The sequence below is a fragment of the Nannospalax galili genome, unplaced genomic scaffold (assembly GCF_000622305.1).
Source record: "Nannospalax galili isolate Female #2095 unplaced genomic scaffold, S.galili_v1.0 scaffold1508, whole genome shotgun sequence".
NCBI lineage: Eukaryota > Metazoa > Chordata > Mammalia > Rodentia > Spalacidae > Nannospalax > Nannospalax galili.
Window position 1 is genome coordinate 1093154 of NW_008358858.1, and position 18897 is coordinate 1112050.

The 18897-nt window shown below is 41.6% G+C and overlaps 1 protein-coding gene across 1 annotated transcript in view; it reads left to right on the plus strand.

Annotated features, from left to right (window-relative positions):
* Lin9 (lin-9 DREAM MuvB core complex component) overlaps nt 1-18897 on the plus strand; it is a 61448-nt gene that overhangs the window by 34735 nt on the left and 7816 nt on the right. Inside the window, exons 11-12 of the mRNA XM_008822374.3 lie at nt 6655-6735; nt 11323-11448. Coding sequence (XP_008820596.1) covers nt 6655-6735; nt 11323-11448 — 207 coding nt within the window. The remainder of the gene's footprint in view (nt 1-6654; nt 6736-11322; nt 11449-18897) is intronic.

Below are 18897 nucleotides of genomic sequence, written 5' to 3' on the forward strand. Positions count from 1 at the left end.
CGCATGCATCTCTAATCTTTATGTATCTGATTATTACTAGTCATAATCAGTTGCACTTGGATCCTTGGCGCCTGTGTATGTCTAAAAAGTCATTGCATAGATTTCTGAAAATATGAGAAGAGTCAAGACTTTTCCCTTGGAACAGGTTTTTTTTTTTTTTTTAATTATTTTTTTAATGTGTATGCGTGTATTGCCGGCATGTAAGTAAGTGCACCCATGTCGTGCAATGCCCTTGGAAGACAGAAGAGGCTGTCGGATCCCTTGGAACTGGAGTTACCAACAGTTGTTAGCTGCCATGTGGGTGCTGGGATTCAAACCCTGGTCTTCTACAAGAAGAGCCAGTGTTCTGTTTAACCACTGAGCCATTTCTTCAGCCCCAGAACAGTTGTTTTCTGAGGGAAATACCCAGAGAGAATTGTAAGCAAAGGGAGCCACATGGTGCCTACTGCTACACCATCTGCTTATTGATAGCTTCTCTGGTGTTGATATGTTTGATATTTGTATTAGTGCACTTAATTTTCCTAGGTTCATAGCAAAATTGAAAGGACAATAAGACACTTCACCTGTGCTCCCTGCCTCACAGGTGTATCATGTCCTTCACCGAAGTGGTATTTGCTAGTCAGTGAATCTACACTGACATCACCATCACTCAAAGACTGTAGGTTACTGTGTGATCCCTCGTGGATTAACATTTTAAGGATTTGGACAAATGTATCAACTATTACAAACCAGAATTAGTTTTCCTGCCTTAAAAATTTTTTGTGTTGGCCTAGAGAGATGGCTCAGTGGTTAAGAGCACTGGGTGTTCTTGCAGAGGACCCAGATTTGATTCCAGGCACCGACATGGCAGCTAAATACTGTCTGTAACTCTAGTTCCAGGTAAATACTGTCTGTAACTCTAGTTCCAGGGGATATGACGCCTTCTTCTAACCTCGATGGTGGGCATTGTATAACATGGGTGCACTTACATACATGCAGGCAATACACTCATGCACATAAAAAATAAGGCCCGGTGTGGTGGTTCACACCTTTAATCACATCACTTGAGAGGCAGAGGCAGGTGAATCTTTGTGAGTCCAAGGCCATCCTGGTCTACGTAGCAAGTTCCAGGCCAGCTGGGGCTACAGGGAGACCCTGTCTCAAAAAATATAGAAAATTAATAAAACTTAAACTCTTTTGTGTTAACATCTATCCAGCACTGTACTTACATCATAAACCCTCCACCTAGTTTCTCTGTGTTTTAAAGAAACTAGGAAAAGTAAAAATTGATAAAGGAAAATGAGTTTATACTTTGGACAAATCAGGGGAAAGAATCTTACCTTCTCTTTGCCTTTCCTGAAGCAGTGTTAGTTTTATAGAAAAGATGAAACAAAAGCCAGGGGAAATACATATGTTAACTATGAGATAAGCTCTCAGAGATGTATGAAATCTCTTCCTCCTCTGACTGGCCCTGTGGTAACAGGGCTTTTTAGTTTTTCCCTTTCTCCAGCATGCTGATTCCTGGGGAAGTTTTAATTCTTTGGGGTCCAGTAGTTTGATAAGCAAAGGGAGGGGCACAAGTGTCTCTAGAATATCTTAAGGCTGCCAGAGCTTTACCACCAGGGTTCCAGCACAGGAACACAGTGACCATTCCCCTCTCCCTCTCTCTCCTTCCCTTCCTCTCCCTCTCCCTGTTTCTAACAATTCAGTCTTAAGGGATCTGGGATGTATGCCACCTACTTAATGCTGGGATTGTATGCGAAATTCCTGAAATATGACTGTGCCTGAAAGAAATAGGATGGGTAGAGTATGCAATTAACTTTCTTCCGTGTCTTTTCATGGTTTGACAGCTCATCTTTTAGCACTAACACTCCTTTGAATGGGTATGCCACCATTTATGTATCCATTCACCTACTAAAAGATGATTGCTTCCAAGTTTGGGCAATTATAAATTCTGATTCTGCTCTAAACATCTGTGTTCAGGTTTTTATTGTACATTGATAGTGAGATCTAGAGTTTTGGTTAGTTGTTTCTGTCCTCACCCTTTGGTTTTGTTTTGGTTGTTTGTTTTGTTTTCCACTTCCTGCCTTTTTATTAATTCATGGATGCTCGGGCTGGGGATCTGAACTCCAGTCCTCATGCTCATCCAGCAAGCACTTTACTCTCTGAACCGTCTCTTAAGCTGTGACTTAAAGTGCTAAATTAAAGACGTGTGCCACCACCACACCAGGTTGTTTTGTTTTGTTGGATTCTTTGCAGAGGTAAATTATTTCAGGACAAGCCAGTAAGAAACAGAGTTGGAGTTGGAGTTTATTAACAAGAAAATAATATAGCTAGGCGTGGTGGTGCCATGTGGGTGCTGGGAACCAAACCCAGAGTGTTTATATGAATTTTGTACTCGTTTTTTTTCTTTCATTTTGAGATTTGGTCCTCATGTATTCCTGGTTTGTCTCAAATTTGCCAGGTTTAACTTTGAACTTCTAATCTTCCAGCCTCTTCTTCCCAAATGCTGCAAGGCCTGGTTGATGTAGTGCTGGGCATCTAATCCAGGGCTCCATTCATGCTGGGCAGTCACTCTACCAGTTGATCTACATCCACAGCTCCTGTATGCTACATTTTTATAGATGGTTTTGTGTTCTTCTGATAGGTCCATGACATTTCATCTGTCAGCTGTCATTGATGAGCCATTCCTTTATTACGATTGGGAAGATGCTCTTTTCATTCTATCCTCCTTTTTTTGCTTGTTAGTTGATATAGTTATATAAAGGAAAATATCACCAGCCATGGTGTTTGGTGCATGCCTACAACTCCCAGCACTCAGGAAGCAGAGACAAGAGGATCACTACAAGTTTTATGCTAGCCTGCTTTATATAGAAGGTTCCAGGTCAGCCAAGCCTTCATAGTAAGGCCATGTCTTGAAAGAGGGGAGGAGGAGTAAGGGATGAAGGACTTTCCCTAATCTCTCATTTGGTTGCTTAATGGTGTAATTTAGAGGTACACGATAAATGTTTGATGCTTTCTCTTTGCTTCCCAGTGTACAAAATAATGAGTTTGGTGATTAAATCTGTAATAATGCTTGATTTTCTTTTCTTTTCTTTTTTTTAAAGTATACCTGTGAACTTACAGATTTGAGTATTCGTATTTCATTTCTTTGCAGTTTTTATTCCTGTTAGTCTACAAATTTTCCATTTTGACCTGTGAAAGCTGGTTCAGGTTGACTTTTTTAAAAAGTTTTTACTATTTTACTGTATACTGCCTTCAGCATGTATAAAATACTCAACCTTGTAAAGTAGAAATTCATGAAAATACAACAAGGTAGATGTTAAGGACTGCAAAAGTAGAAGATTGAGCCGGGCATGGTGGCACATGCCTTTAATCCCAGCACTTGGGAAGCAGAGGCAGGTGGATCTCATGAGAGTGAAACCACCCTGATCTAGCAAGTTCCAGGCCAGCTGGGGCTTCAGGGAGACCCTGTCTCAAAAACAAAAAGACAAAGATAGAACATTATTTATTATGGCACATGTGTTAGAGGGAAGCTTTTGTATATGCTTCATATTTAATTATCTTGGGCACTTAGTGGTTCAGAACAAGTGGTTTGGAAACCCCCGAAAGATGTGACTGCAAAAAGGAATAGAGTTGAGTCTGAAGTGATTCGTACGTGAATCCACTCCAGTCAGCTGAGGTCATGTTGAGCGTTCTACAAACAGAATTGTTTCAAGTGTACAGCTGCCTGGGAAACCATTGCACAGTTGAGCTCAGCAACTGGAGCTGCTGCTGAATTGCCTTCATTATGGTGGAGACACTGGAGGAACCAGATAGGCATATTTTTAGAGCAGGACCCATGGTCTCTCCTAGGGTAGGCAAGTACTGGTCCAGAGAGCCAGTGGGACAGATAGCATGGGGGTAAGGCTCTGAACTTTGCCCCTAAGTTTTCCAGGTTAATGCCTTAATCCTTTTTAATATGTCCTAGTTAGATTTTTTTTTAATTTTTTTATTTTTTGGTCTTTTTGAGACAGGATCTCCTTATAGCCCCAGCTAGCCTGGAACTCACTGTGTAAACCAGGCTGGCCTTGATCTCAGAGATCCACTTGCTTCTGCCTCCTGAGTGCTGGGACTAAAGGTGTGCACTAGCACACTGGGCTAGATTTTTAATTTTTTATTAATACATTTTATTTGAGATGTTGGGGGGGTGGGTAGATGGGTGCACACATGCCATGGTGCACTTGTGGAAGTCAGAACAACTTTGGGGAGTTGGTTCTCTCCTTCCACCTTGAAGATTCCAGGGATTGAACTCTGGTAGTCGGGCTTGGTGGCAGTATGTTTACCTACTTTAAAAATCCCACAGTCTTAAAGTTACTGACTTAACTTCTAAAAATCTCTTTAAAAATTCAGAGTCTCCTAGGGCTGGAGAGATGGCTCAGCAGTTAAGAACACTGTTCTTGCAGAAGACCTGGGTTCAAATCCCAGCACCCACATGGCAGCTAACAGCTGTCCATAACTCCAGTTCCAGGGGATCTGACAACCTCTTCTGTCCTCCAAGGGCATGTCCCCCAAGGACATGGATGCACTTACCTACATGCAGGCATACATGTATACACATAAAATGAAAATAATAAAATATTTTTAAAAATTCAAAGCCAGGTGTGGTGGCGCACACCTTTAATCCCAGCACTTGGGAGGCAGAGGCAGGTAGATCTTTGTGAGTTCGAGGCCAGCCTGATCTACATGGTGAGTTCCAGGACAGCTACAAGGAGACCCTGTCTCAAAAAGACAAAAAAAAAATTCAAAGTCTCCTAACCATAGCTCTTATAAAATAAAAAACAAATTAAATATTTTATTATTCCATTAGGGAAGACTCAAGGCAAAATTTCAGTCTCACGTAAGCAAAACAAGAGTCCAGCTCTAAATCTTGTAGCTCATTGTCTCACATCTAGGACTTCTGGCTCCGAAGGACTTGGGTTTCCACTTCTCTGGCTCTGTCATTCATAACACACAGCTTGGCTTGTAGGCTTGGACCAGTTCCACTCCAGACCTTTTGCTGTCCTTGGCAGATATATCCATGGTCTTGATATCTGCAATATCCTAGGGTCTCCACAGCATGTGAAGGTGCACCTTCACCAGTGGCCTATCATGGTACCAAGCCTCAGCTTCTCTCCATGACCCCTTGAATTCTGGAGCTTTCATGTACAGAATTCCAAGACCAGTACCACATATTAATACTAGTACTTGTAATTACCAAATTTAGCTTCCAGTTTAAGATATAGCCTTGGCCCCCTCTGGATCACAGCCTTTGTGTGCTGACCCTGAGGAAATACTTCCCAAAAGATTTCACCTCAGCAATGCTGGTCTCTTGTTAATCACAGCTGATTTTTCAGCCCCACCTGACCAGCATAGACTGATTATCCCAGTGAAGCACAGGTTTCACTTCCACAGATTCTTAATACAGAATATCACACAAACAATCCTGATGGAGTCTTTGCTTCCCTCTGAAACTTCACAAGCTAGGCCTCCATCATCTGTTTCTCTCTTCACATTCTTATCTTCCAGGCTTCCACAAAATAGCTCATTAAGCTTTGAGCACCTCAGCCCATAGTTCTAAAGGCTTTCATAATCCTCCCCAAAACAACATGGTCAGGTCTGTCATATCAGTACTTCATTCCTGGTACCAATTTCTGTACTAGGTTGGTTTCTCTGTTGCTATGATAAACACTGTGACCAAAAGCAACTTGGGAGAAAAGGGTTTATTTGCATATTGCTCATAGTCCATCATGAAGGAAGGCCAAGGCAGGAACCTGGAGATAGGCACTGAAACAGAGACCATAGAGAAATGCTGCTGACTGGCTTGTTTCCCCTAGCTTGCTCTCTTATACAGCCCAGGCCCACCTGCCCAGGGATGGTACTATTCACAGTTGGACTGGTCCTCCTACATCAATTAGCAATCAAGAAAATTCACCTCCAAAAATGCCCACAGGCCAGCCTGATGGAGGAAATTCCATAATTGAGGTTCCTTCTTCCCAGGTGATTTTCATTTTACAAAAACTAATCACACCTGCTGAGCCATCACACCAGCCCTAATTAACTTTAAGTAGCCATGTGTCTGTGCACATCTCCAGAAGGCACTGCAGGTGGCAGAACTCATCTGCATTTTATATTATTACCACTATTTCCTACTCCCCTCTACCTTGAGACAGGGCCTATTTCGTTACATTCATTTATTTGGAGGTGTGGGACACATATACCACTGTGAATATATGGAAGTCAGAAGACAGCTTTCAAGGAGTTGGTTCTCTCCTTCCACAATGTGGTACAGGGGATTAAACTCAAGTGGTCAGGCTTGGTGGCAAGCACCTTTACTTGCTGAGCCATCTCGCTTCAGATTTGTTTTGAGTCAGGGTCTCACTTTGTAGGTTGGCCTTGAACTTGGCTTCATAGTCTCAGCTGGCATCAAACTTGTAGTCCTCCTGCTTTAGTGTCCCGAGTGCTGAGATTGCATCTATGTGCTACTGTGCTGACTTTAAAATAACATTTTCTTGTATGCTATTCAAATATAGAAAACAAAATGTGTTGCTGTATTTATATTGAAATATTGTATTTCTATTGAAGCATCTTAGTGAAAAATTAGAAATTTGATATACCCGAATGTCTCTGTTTATTTCTAATTTTTTTTCTTTATAGACTAAACTATCAAAAATTCTCATGATTAAAAAAGAACATATTAAGAAATTAAGGGAAATGAACACAGAAGCAGAAAAGCTGGTAAGGATTTATCTTTCCTTTGCTTGCTTATCTAATTCTAAGACCTTCTGTAGCTGGTATTTTTTTTTCAAATATCTTATGGAAGAAAACTTTGAGGATTTTTTTGTTTTAAGACAGGGATCTTATTGTGTATCCCTGAGTGGCCTGGTACTCAGTATGTACACCAGGTTGGCTTCCAACTTCTGGCAATCCTCTCTCTGTCTTCTGAGTGCTGCGATTACAGGCGTGTACCACTACATCTGACTTACAATAAATACTACTTTTAAATGTTTTTATTTTATGTGTATGAGTGTTATGTCTGCATGTAGGTAAGTGCACCCATGTCGTACAATGCCCTTGGAGGAGAAGAGGCTGTCAGATCTCCTGGAACTGGAGTTACGGACAGTTGTTAGCTGCTATGTGGGTTCTGGGATTCAAACCTGAATCCTCTACAAGAACAGTCAGTGTTCTTAACTACTGAGCCATCTCTCCAGCTCAATAAATACTTTTTTTTTCTCTCTTTTTTTTTTTTGGTCTTTTTGAGACAGGGTCTCCCTGTAGCCCCAGCTGTCCTGGAACTAGACCAGGCTGGCCTTGAACTCACAGAGATCCGCCTGCCTCTGCCTCCCAAGTGCTGGGATTAAAGGTGTGTGCTACCATGCCCAGCAATAAATACTACTTTTAAATCATCATTTGGTTTCACTGTTTCTTACTATATTAAATATATGCTAATAATTCAGCTGTACACTGCAGTGCCTACCCATCATACTACTGACTCCATAGTTGCATAGGATTAATGGAAAGATTAGCTTCTTTGACAGTTTGCATGAGGGTAGAATTCCTAAGACTAATGTATCCAAGGAAGTTGTAATGACAGAAGTTTTTTTTATTGTTTTGTTTTTGTTTTTGTTTTAATTTTTTATTGAATTTTTGTCTATTTTATACAGAAAATCATCTTTATGCCCCTGTCCCTTTCTCCTTTGGCAACTTCCCGTAGATCCCCACAGGAGTTCATGCATTCTGTCATTTGTGTTAAGGCCTATTATGTAAAGTTAGTGTCCCCAGATGTCCCTCAAGTGCAGGTTCGTTCACCGGGGTTTAATCAGCCTATCTAGAATCTCTCCCTTCAAGATCAACTCTTCCTCATGCAGCAGTAATCGGCTGCCAGTAATTCTTCGACCAAGGTTAGGGCTTGCTGTTCATTTCCACAATTCTGTGCTGGGTTTTTGTCTGCCTAAGTTTGCATGGGTTCTGTGCATGGTGATACCATTGCTGTAGGTTTGTATGAGAAGGGTCCCAGGTGCCTGTAGGACCAGTTCTGTATGGTCATGGACCTCCTCCCTGGCTCTTACAATCTTCCACAATGGTCCTGAGCCCTGGGTGGGTGGACCTCAATATAGGAGTTGTATCCAAGGACCAACACTCTGCAGACTCTGATTCTCTGCTCTGGCCATCTGTGGTCCCTTGTGTTCCTGGCCTTTTGCTGCATGAGGGAGCTTCATTGAAGAGAACTGAAAGATGCATTAGTGTTCTCTTCATCCCTTGTTTTATGTTCTGTGAGCCTTAGGTGTAGAGGTTGCATCCTAGATGTGCCACTTAGGCTTGGGTAGTCCACAGACAATCTCTGTGTGTAGCCAGTTGTAGAACTCTGTACTTATCTCTGCCTCTTGATAAAGAAGCTTCTTTTGATGGGTGGTGATTGGGATACTTGTCTATACATTTAAGGATTCATATTTTGCACATAGTAAGAAATTATATTTGTTTAGAGATGTGACAGTCTCGGAGTTTTCTCTTAAGATCTATGCCCTCTCCAGCTATGTGTATTTGGCTAGGTTTACAGTACCAAACATGAATTTCCTCCCATTGAATGGGCTTTAAGTCCAGTTAGGTAGCTGTTGATTACCCCCAAGATAAAAGTACCACTATTGCACCAATGTCGTTTGCTATGCTGGTCATTGATGTGGTTTTTAGGCCTTTAAGCTGGTGGCACATGCCTTTAGTCCCAGCACTCAGGAGGCAGATGCAGGTGGATCTCTATGAGTTCGAGGCCAGCCTGGTCTATATAGTGAGTTCCAGGCCAGCTGAGGCTACAGGGAGACCCTGTCTCAAAACGACCAAAAAAATAACAGTGAAAAACTATTGAGGGGCGGGGGCTGGAGCGATGGCTCAGTGGTTAAGAGCACTGACTGCTCTTGTAGAGGACCTGGGTTCAATTCCCAGCACCCACATGGCAGCTATGAACTGTCCTTAACTCCAGTTCCAGGGGACTCTGAAGCCCTCTTCTGACCTCCGCAGCATTGCACGACACGGGTGCCCTCACATATGTGTAGGCAATACACTCATACACATAAAATAAAAATAATAAATAAAATATTTTTTTTTAAAAAGAAAAACTATCGAGGGGCTAGAGATATGGCTCAGCATTTAAGAGTACTGGCTGCTCTTCCAGAGGACCTAGGTTCAGTTCCTAAGCACCCACATGGTAGCTAACAACCATCTGTAACTCCAGTTCCAGGGGATCTGATACCCTTTTTTGACCTCTACGGGCATTACATGACATGAGTGTACCTGCGTATACGCAGGCAGTACACATAAAATAATAAAGTGCTTGCAAGACAAGTCATGAAGATTTGAGGCTGATCCCTAGCACCCACATAAAAGGCCAGTCATGGGGCTATAGAGATGGCTCAGTAGTTAAGAGCACTTGCTGCTTTTTCAGAGGACCTGAGTTCAGTTTCCAGCACCTACTAAAGGGGACTCACACCTGCCCATAACCCCAGGTCCAAGGGATCTGATGGCCTCTTCTGGCCTCTTTGGGGGCACACGTGGCATACACTCGCATAGACATACACACATACGCGTAAATAATAAAAAGAAATACATATTTTTTTAAAAAAGTCAGCCATGGTGGTATGCACTTGTAATTCCAGCACAAAAATAGCCAACCTAGCCCAATCTGTTGGATTCCCAGTGAGGCTCAGTCTCTAAATATCTTATTTACAGATCTCCTTCTAGTAATGATAAGAGAAAAAATTGCCCACAGGATGAAGTGAAGTGAGGTGGAGCGGAGTGTGAGAGCTGCCCATGTTGGCATTGTGATGTAGCTTCAGGCTACTATATAAGGGTCTTGAACACAGCAGTGCCACAGTCAGCCTGATAGCTGGGTGTGGTAGTTGTGCATTCCTTTAACTGTAGTCCTAATGCTTGGGAGATGGAGGCAGGAGAATCAGGAAACCAAGATCATCCTCGACTACATACCAAGTTTGAGGCCAGCCTGAGCTACATGAGACCCTGCCTCAAAAGCAGAGAGACAGAGACAGACAACAGACTAAATATGAAAGCTAGGCTTAGTAGTGCATGCCTGTAATCCTAGCACTTGGAGGCTGAGGCAGGAAGAACATGAGCCTGGGCTACATATTTGGACTCTCTCAAACAAATAGTTGAACATTTACCTAATAAAATACATCACAAAGGAGAATAGAGGGAGAGTTATCAAAATTTTAGAACTAGAGATTTAGCTTCAGTGGTAGACTACTTCCCTACCATGTGTGAGGCCTTAGGTTCAATCCCCAGCACAGCCAAAAAAAAAAAAGTTATAGAAAATTTCTCAGAACTGAAGGAAAAAAAGGTGACCTTTCTCTGTTCATTCTTCCCTCTCTCCCCCCTCTCCATCCTCTCTCTCTCTCTCTCTCTCTCTCTCTCTCTCTCTCTCTCACATACATACACACCAAAATCTACTATAAAGTTTTGACTTATTTTTCATTTTCTTCATGAACTTCTCTCCCTCTCTCTCCCTCTCTCTCCCTCTCTCTCCCTCTCTCCCTCTCCCTCTCTCCCTCTCTCTCTCTGGAAACAGATGTGGAGGGCTTAAGGAACTTCCTTACATAGTAGCTGATGGAGTCTGATTCTGTCACTTGTGTTCTTAAATTATGCTATTTTGGCTTGATTCCAGGTTAGAGAAATAGCTGGAATGATTCAAAGGCATTCAGACAGCTTTGTATTTTGAAAAATAACAAAAACTTGAGAAGTTGAATGACTAAGAAGTATATATGTAGATTAATTAACATTTTACTCCTTTTTTTTTTGCTCTTTTTCAGACAGCTGTAGTCCCAGCTGGCCTGGAACTCACTATGTAGACCAGCCCGGCCTTGAATTCAACAAAGATCCGCCTGCCTCTGCTTTCTAAGTGCTGGAATTAAAGGTGTGCACTACCCTGCCCGGCAACCATTTGCTCATTTAAGTTCTCTGTATATAAACTCTCCATTTTAGAAAGTAGGTGGGGACTGGAAAGATGGTTCAAAGTATCGCTCTTGCAGAGGACCCAAGTTCAGTTCCCAGCACCCACATTGGACAGCTCACAACCACCTGTAACTCCAGCCCCAGGGGGATCCAATGCCTCTGGCCTCTATAGTTAACAGCACTCACATGTATAGACCCATACAGAACAAGGACAATTTCCTAAATATTAAAGCCATTATCACACTCAAGAACTGTACGTTGGGCATAGGCACATGTAATAACCTGTTACTTGTAGAGCTCTTTTAGCGCATGACATTGGCATTGTTAACAAAGCAAAACCTTATCAAAATCTGGTATTTTTCTTCTCAGAAATCCTATTCTATGCCCATTAGCATTGAATTTCAGCGAAGATATGCAACAATTGTTCTAGAGCTTGAACAGTTGAACAAGGACCTAAACAAAGTTTTGCATAAAGTTCAGCAGTATTGCTATGAGGTAAGTAATTTGTATTCATTCCCTTTCGTGTTTTTGTTTTTTTATTTGAAAGGTGATACTTTTGCCTTCACATTTTAGAGACTCTAGATTAAGCCAGTATCTTTATAACATCCTTTGGTAAAACTATATTTTATATGTAGGTATTTTCATTCCTCACAGCATCGGTGTTAGTGTTTCATATTCAGTAAGCTATCAGTCCTCAATTACAAACTTACAAATGGTATAGCTCTTAAAAAGCCCCCAACTTTTAAATTCAGAAAAATAATTACACTGTTTTTTGTTTTGTTTTGTTTTTTGAGGGTTGAAGGTTTTGTTTTGGTTTTTTGAGACAGGGTCTCCCCATCACCCCAGCTGACCTGGAACTCACCATATAGATCAGGCTGGCCTCAATCTCAGATCTGCCTGCCTCTGCATCCGGAGTGCTTGGATTAAAGGTGTGAAATACCACACCTGGCTTACTCTTTTTTGGGGGGTGGGGTGGGGGGTGGGGGTGTAAGGGCGGGAGTGGAGGCCAGAGGTCAGTCTCTGGAGTCATTCCTCAGGAGCTATCCACCTTGTTTTATCAAGCAGGGTCTTTCACTGGGACCCAGCCCAGGGCTTGCTGATTAGGATAGGCTGGCTGGCCACTGAGCCTCAAGGATCCACAGATACGGATCCTGTATCTGTCTCCCCAACATTGGGATAACAAGCAGGTACCACCATGCCTGCTTTTTATGTGGGTGCTGGGAATGGAGTCAGGTGTTTGTGCTTGCAAGCACTTCAACTATGCTCTCTCTCTAGTCCCACCCCCTCCACTTTTTTTTTCAGATAGGATCTTGATACATAGCCTAGGCTAGCCTTGAACTCTGCAATCCTTCTGCATCAGCCTCCTCTAACCCAAGTACTAGAATTACAGGCATATACTACCATGCCTGGGAAAACAGACACTCAATTCTACTACCCTAGGAACAATATTTTGGGTTACTTAACCTTGTCTTTTTCTTTTAACAATATATATATTTTCTCAGAAATGTTCTGCATATAGTTTTTATTATTCCTCCTTTAAACTTTATCTTAGAGCTATGAATTGTTGGATTTCAGGTACATAAATCACAGGATTATTTGGAATTTCTCATTCACAAATGATTATATTTCTAGGATAAACAGTCACCTGAAATTTGAAGCTCTTACTACCAAGAAAGAATTAAATTATTGCTATGAATTTAGATTGCTCTTGCCTTTTCATTCTCGGAGACTTTGTTTCTAGTAAAACCCCTATCCATAACCCTTAAACATTTGTCTTTTTATCCTAATTGCCACATTAGTACGTCCCAATCTGCCATAAATGATAATTTCTATCTACTTGAACAGAGAATAAATCACCTTCACCTACGTTTTTGCACATCCTTTTAGCCATCCATCATTTTGTGTGTGTGTGTGTGCGTGTGTTTTGCTGGTAATGGAATAATCCATGACTTTGCATAACCTAGGTAAGCTGTCTGCCACTGAGCTACATCTCTAGCCGCTTGGCTTGCTGTGCTACCCAGGCTGGCTTTGAAGCCACAATCTTCCCACCTCAGCTTCCTAAGTGCTGAGATTGCAGATATATGCCACCAAGCTTAGCAGCATTATAATTTATTTTTACTTTCCTGATAGTTGTCTGCTGTCAGTCAATCATTCTAGTAAAAAGATTCCTTTCCCTTGACTAATAACTATCCAGAAGTGTAGATCACACAGTTCAAGAGGCTGTGTAACAAGATGGCAATGAAGATGTGGTGCTCAGTGATCATCTTGTAGTACTCAATGCCATTTGTGATAGGCATCTTTCCTAAGAAAGTGAAATCAGTTGATTTTCCCAAAGCTCTTGTGGAATTACCATATCGATTAGAAATTAAATCAGAACACTATGACTAGGCAATTTTGCTTCTAAATATATGCAGATAAGTGAACATGTATTTAGCAAAAGATACTTACTGGAATGTTCATTCTCTGTTGCCACTCAGAATCAAACTGAATACAACAACAAAAATAGATTAAAATTTAAATCAGAAACTGCAGATACCCATTAGAATGGATCAATAAATGTGGATCAATGAGAAAGAAAGAAGTCAATCTCACAAATACAATTTGAACAAAGTCAGACACAAGAGAATTAATAATGTATGACTCGTTTCTTCAAAGCTCAAAAGCCAGCACAAACTAGCCTGTGAGGGAAGTCAGGCTGGCACTACCCTTTGTATGGCAGCCTAGAAGGTGCTGCTCATAAACTGCTGGCTTCTCAGGCATGTTCAACTTGTAAAGACTCAGTAACTTTCATATTTTATGATTTGCATACTTTTATGTATTTCTATGTTTCAGATAATTTTTTAAAATATTTTATTATTTTTTATTTTATGTGTATGCGTGTATTACCTGCATGTAGGTCAGTGCACCCATGTCCTGCAATGCGCATGGAGGACAGAAGAGGCTATTAGAGCCCCTGGAACTAGAGTTAGACAGTTGTTAGCTGCCATGTGGGTGCTGGGATTCGTACCCTGGTCTTCTGCAAGAACAACCAGTGTTCTTAATGACTGAGCCATCTCTCCAGCCCCCTCCCCTTTTATTTTTGAGACAGGGTCTCACTATATAGCCCTGACTGGCCTTGAACTCACAGAAGTTTGCCTCTGCCTCCCAAATGCTGGGATTAAAAGTGTGCGCCACCACTCCTAACCAGCTAAAAAACTAAAGTGCTAAATAAGGTTATTCATTGCAGCATTATTGCTAACTGTAAAACATAAGAAAAACACTCAAATTTCCACTCCTAGGAAGTTGGCCAAGTAGCTTATGGGACCTTCCACACAGTGGAGTACCATGCTGCTGTAAGAGAGAACAAAGATGCTATCTTCCTGATATGAAATAATCCAGGATATTTTTTTAACTCTCTTAGTATGGGAGGGGGTGGGATGACTGAGCATATGGGCAGGTAAATGACACAGTGCATATGCCATGGCAAGCACATGGAGGTCAAAGGACAACTTTGTGGGCCTCCCTTCCATGCCTACCATGGGTTTCAGGGGTTGAACTCAGGTCATCAGGCTTGAGGGGCAAGCACTTTTACCTGCCGAGCCATCTCACATCCTCTAGGATATAGTAAGTGAAAAAAGTAAAGTACACAAGCAGTGCACCTATAGTCCAAGCTGTTCTGCAGGGTGAGACAGGAAGATTAAGGATGAGCCTAGGAATTTGAAGCCAACCTAGATAACAGCATAATAAGAGCTCTTCTTGATAAATAAGCAAAACACAAATCTGTATCTGTGTATGTATACTTGACATTTAGAATAGAAACTACATGGAAATAAAATGTGTCTTTATCTGCTTACTAATTCAAAAGAAAATACAGAAAGGATAAACTGGAGCTTAGTTTGCATATAGGATAGTCTAGAGGGTTTGAATATAGGAGAATAAGGAAGAGTAACATTGTTTTTCTCCAACAAATATAAGTAAACTCTCATACAGGGGTGTAACTCAGTAATAGAATGCTTGCATAGCATGTACAAGGCCCTGAATTTGATCCCCAAGTACCACAAAAACAACAGAACAGAACAAGGGGCTAGGGAAATAGCTTAGTCTGTAAAAGTGCATACTGTAAAACCTGAGTTTGATCTGTAGCATCCCTGGAAAAAAGCCATGCTTGTGATTCCATTGCTAGGGAGAATGGGACAGGCAGGTTCCTGGGGCTCACTAGCCAGCCAGTCAAGATGAATCAACAAGCTCCAGGTTCAATGAGAGACCCTATCTCAAGAAATAAGGTGAACCAGTTGTGGTGGTACACACCTTTAACCTCAGCACTACCAGTGCTGCCTGGGCTACAGATTGAGTTCAGAGCCTGGGCAAGATCCTGCCTAAAACGATGTAGCTCAGTAGTATAGTGTTGATAGCTGGGTGTGGTGACACATGCCTTCTCAGTACTAGGGAGGGCAGTACTCTGTGATCTGTGAGATCCAGGCCAGCTGGGACTACAGGGACACCCTGTCTGAAAACAGAAAGAGAAAGAAGGTGGAGAGCCATTGAGGAGACCACCTGATGTCAACTTCTGGCCTCCATACACGTGCACACATATGCTCCCACATAGGAGCACATAGACATGCATATAAAGGGTAAACCAGTCTGGACTTGAACTCATATTGGTCTGCCTGCCTCTGCCTTCTGAGTGCTGGGATTAAAGGTATGTGCCACCACACCGGCTGATAATATTAAATTTTAAATATCATTTGTCAATATCCACAATAATGATTGATACAGAAAAGAATCGTTAATGGATAAAAAATTGTTGGGTAAAAGTTGATGACAAATAGGTATTTTATGCCGGCCATGGTGAGTTCAAGGACAACCTGGTCTACATAGTGCATTCCAGGCCAGCTGGGGCTACAGGGAGACCCGATCTCAAAAAGAACACCCCCCCCCAAAAAAAAAGTATTTCATATAGCCTCTAAATGTCTTTATGAATACCTATTACAAAAGGGGAAATCTATGTGGAAATCTGGCACAGACATCTCAACAGTACCTGGACAGATGGACACTGGGTGCCTTCTCATAATGGTACAGAAAAGGATGTAGCCGTCACACTTTGGGTACTCCTGCCAAAACTGAGCAAGTTTAGTCTGAGAAATCACACAACCCACATTGAGATACAGTACATAAAATAATTGTCTGATCCTCTTCAAAATTACTAGAGTTGTTGGGGTGAAAAGGCTCAACAGGAAAGCACTTGCAACCAGTGCTGACATCCTGAATTCAATCCCCAGGTCCCATATGGTAGAAGGAGAGAACCGATTCCCTCAAGTTATCCTCTGACCTCCATATTCATGCCAAAGCATGTGCATGCCTACACATGCATACAAATAAGTGTAATTAAAAGGTTTTCTGTTGTTGTTGTTGTTGTTGTTGTTTTAAACAAAGTTGTGGAGCTCAGTGTTAAGAGCACTTGTTGCTCTTCCAGAGGATGTGAGTTTGGTTTCCAGCACCCATGTCAGGCAGCTTATGTACACAAACCAACACATGACATACATGCATAGACATAATTTAAAATAATGTGCATGTGTGTGTGTGTAAAATAATAAAGTGGCTATGACATTTTAAAAAGAAACCAAACCAAGTTGTGAACAGATTATTGTGAGAAAAATAGCTGTGTATATGACACTGTTGAGACGGATGAAATTTCAGTATGAACTGAATATGAGTATGGTCATAAAATAGAACTTCAATGTTCAATTTCTAACTAGCTGAGCGTGGTGGTCCATGCCTGTAATCTTAGCATTTGGGAGGTAAAGATAGATCATGTCTCAAGAAACTTTCCAGGGCCTGGAGAGATGGTTCAGTAGTTACTGCTTTTCCAGAGCACCTGAGTTCAATTCCCAGCATCCACATCAGGTGGCTTACAACTACCTGTGACTCCAGCTCCAGGAGATTAATGCCTCTGGGCCTCTGCAGGCACCCGGACCCACATGCATATACCCCCACACAAACACACATACACATGATTAAAAATAAAGTAAATCTTAAGGAAAAAACTTCCCTATGATAACTACACTTATCACAGGCTATATTAGAGTATTTTACATATGTAAGAAATGCAAATTCACGTATTTAGCAGTAAAGATGGACAGTGTTTGCAACATTCTCAAATGGCAGAGGGGATATTATGTATATACTGTGACTGAATGATCAAATAGCAAACCAAATGAACACAAGCATTTAGTGAATCTGGATAAAAGATTCTCAAAAGTTCTTTGTTCTGAGGCAGACGTGGTAGCCCACCCTTGTAATCCAGCACTTGAGGCTGAAACGGGATCATTATGAATTCAAGGCCGTCCTGGGCTATATATTTAGTTCTAGGTCACCATGGAACTGGGGTTCAGAATAAGATCTAGGCCCCCAAAACAAACAAGCCTTTAATTCTACCACTCAGGAGGTATAGGCAAGTGGATCACTGTGAGATCAAGGCCACTGGGATGATCTACATAACAACTTCCAGGCCAGCTAGGACTACATACTGAAACCTTGTCTCAAGAAAACTAAAAAACAAAACAAAACAAAAAAGGAAGAAGAGGTGTACTGGGCTGATGGGAGATGGGGTAGAGGGTGAGGAGTGAGAGTGGTCAGTATGAGCATCCTGTACATGTGGGAAATTGACTAAGAAGAATGTTAATTATTTTTAAAATTCCAGGGGCATGGGGCTGCAGATATGACTCAGTGGTTAAGAGCACTGGCTGCTCTTGCAGAGGACCTGGGTTCAGTTCCCAGCACCCACATGGCAGCTAACAACTGTCTGTAACTCCAGTTCCAGGGGGAATCTGATGCCCTCTTCTGGATTTTTCAGGCATTTGGGTAACCTCTTCAGAGGATACATGGGGTATACTTACATACATGCAGGCAAAACATATACATAAAATAAATTTTTAAAAAAATTTTTTTTTTTTTTTTTTTTTGTCTTTTTGAAGCAGGATCTCCCTGTAGCCCCAGCTGTCCTGGAACTCACTATGTAGACCAGGCTGGCCTTGAACTCACAGAGATCCACCTGCCTCTGCCTCCCAAGTGCTGGGACTACAGGTATGCACCACCACGCCTGGCTATTATTTTTATTTTATGTGTATGAGTGTATTGCCTGCATATAGGTAAGTGCACCCATGTCATGCAGTGCCCACGAGGACAGAAGAGGCCGTCAGATTCCCTGGAACTGTAGTTACAGACAGTTGTTAACTGCCATATGGGTGCTGGGATTTGAACCCAGGTCTTCTGCAAGAACAACCAGTGTTCTTAACTGCTGAATCATCTCTTCAGCCCCAAAATAAATTTTTTTAAATAAATAATTTATTGAGAATTTGATACATGCATATAAGGTGTTTTGATCAAATCCACATCCACTCCCTTCCCTCCAACTCCTCCCATATCTCCCCATCACTTTTTTCTGATAACTTCATGTACTCTTTCTTCTTCTTTTATTTATTTTTAACATTAACAAAGAGGAGGGTCATTCTAACATTCCCCCCTCTGAAGAGGTAACCCTAAAATCTTTTAAGATTAAAGTCCAAATATTTTTGACATTTTTGGCCTTTGGAACAGAGTATGTTGCTAAGAGGCCCAAGGACATTGTGAGTTTTAGGCAAGAAACTGGCTACTTTTCTTTAGGGTCCTTTTTCCCTAACTGCCTAGCCAATTCCTACCTCCTATTCTTATCACACCATCCTCTGAAGAGGTTACTCAAGTTGCCAATAGGGAATCAGGATGCAGACTGCTCTGGCTTCTTCCATGCTGAACAAGGATGCAGGGTGAGTCAATTGGGGTACCCCTTGTCTATCTAGAAGATTCCCAAATTGTGTAACTCTTATCTCAAGGAGGAAAAGAAAGTCTTTGAATCGTGAATAGGAGATGTGAAGGAGAAGTAAAGGCAAAAGTAATTAGCATTACAAGTTCTAGACAAGGATCTAAAAA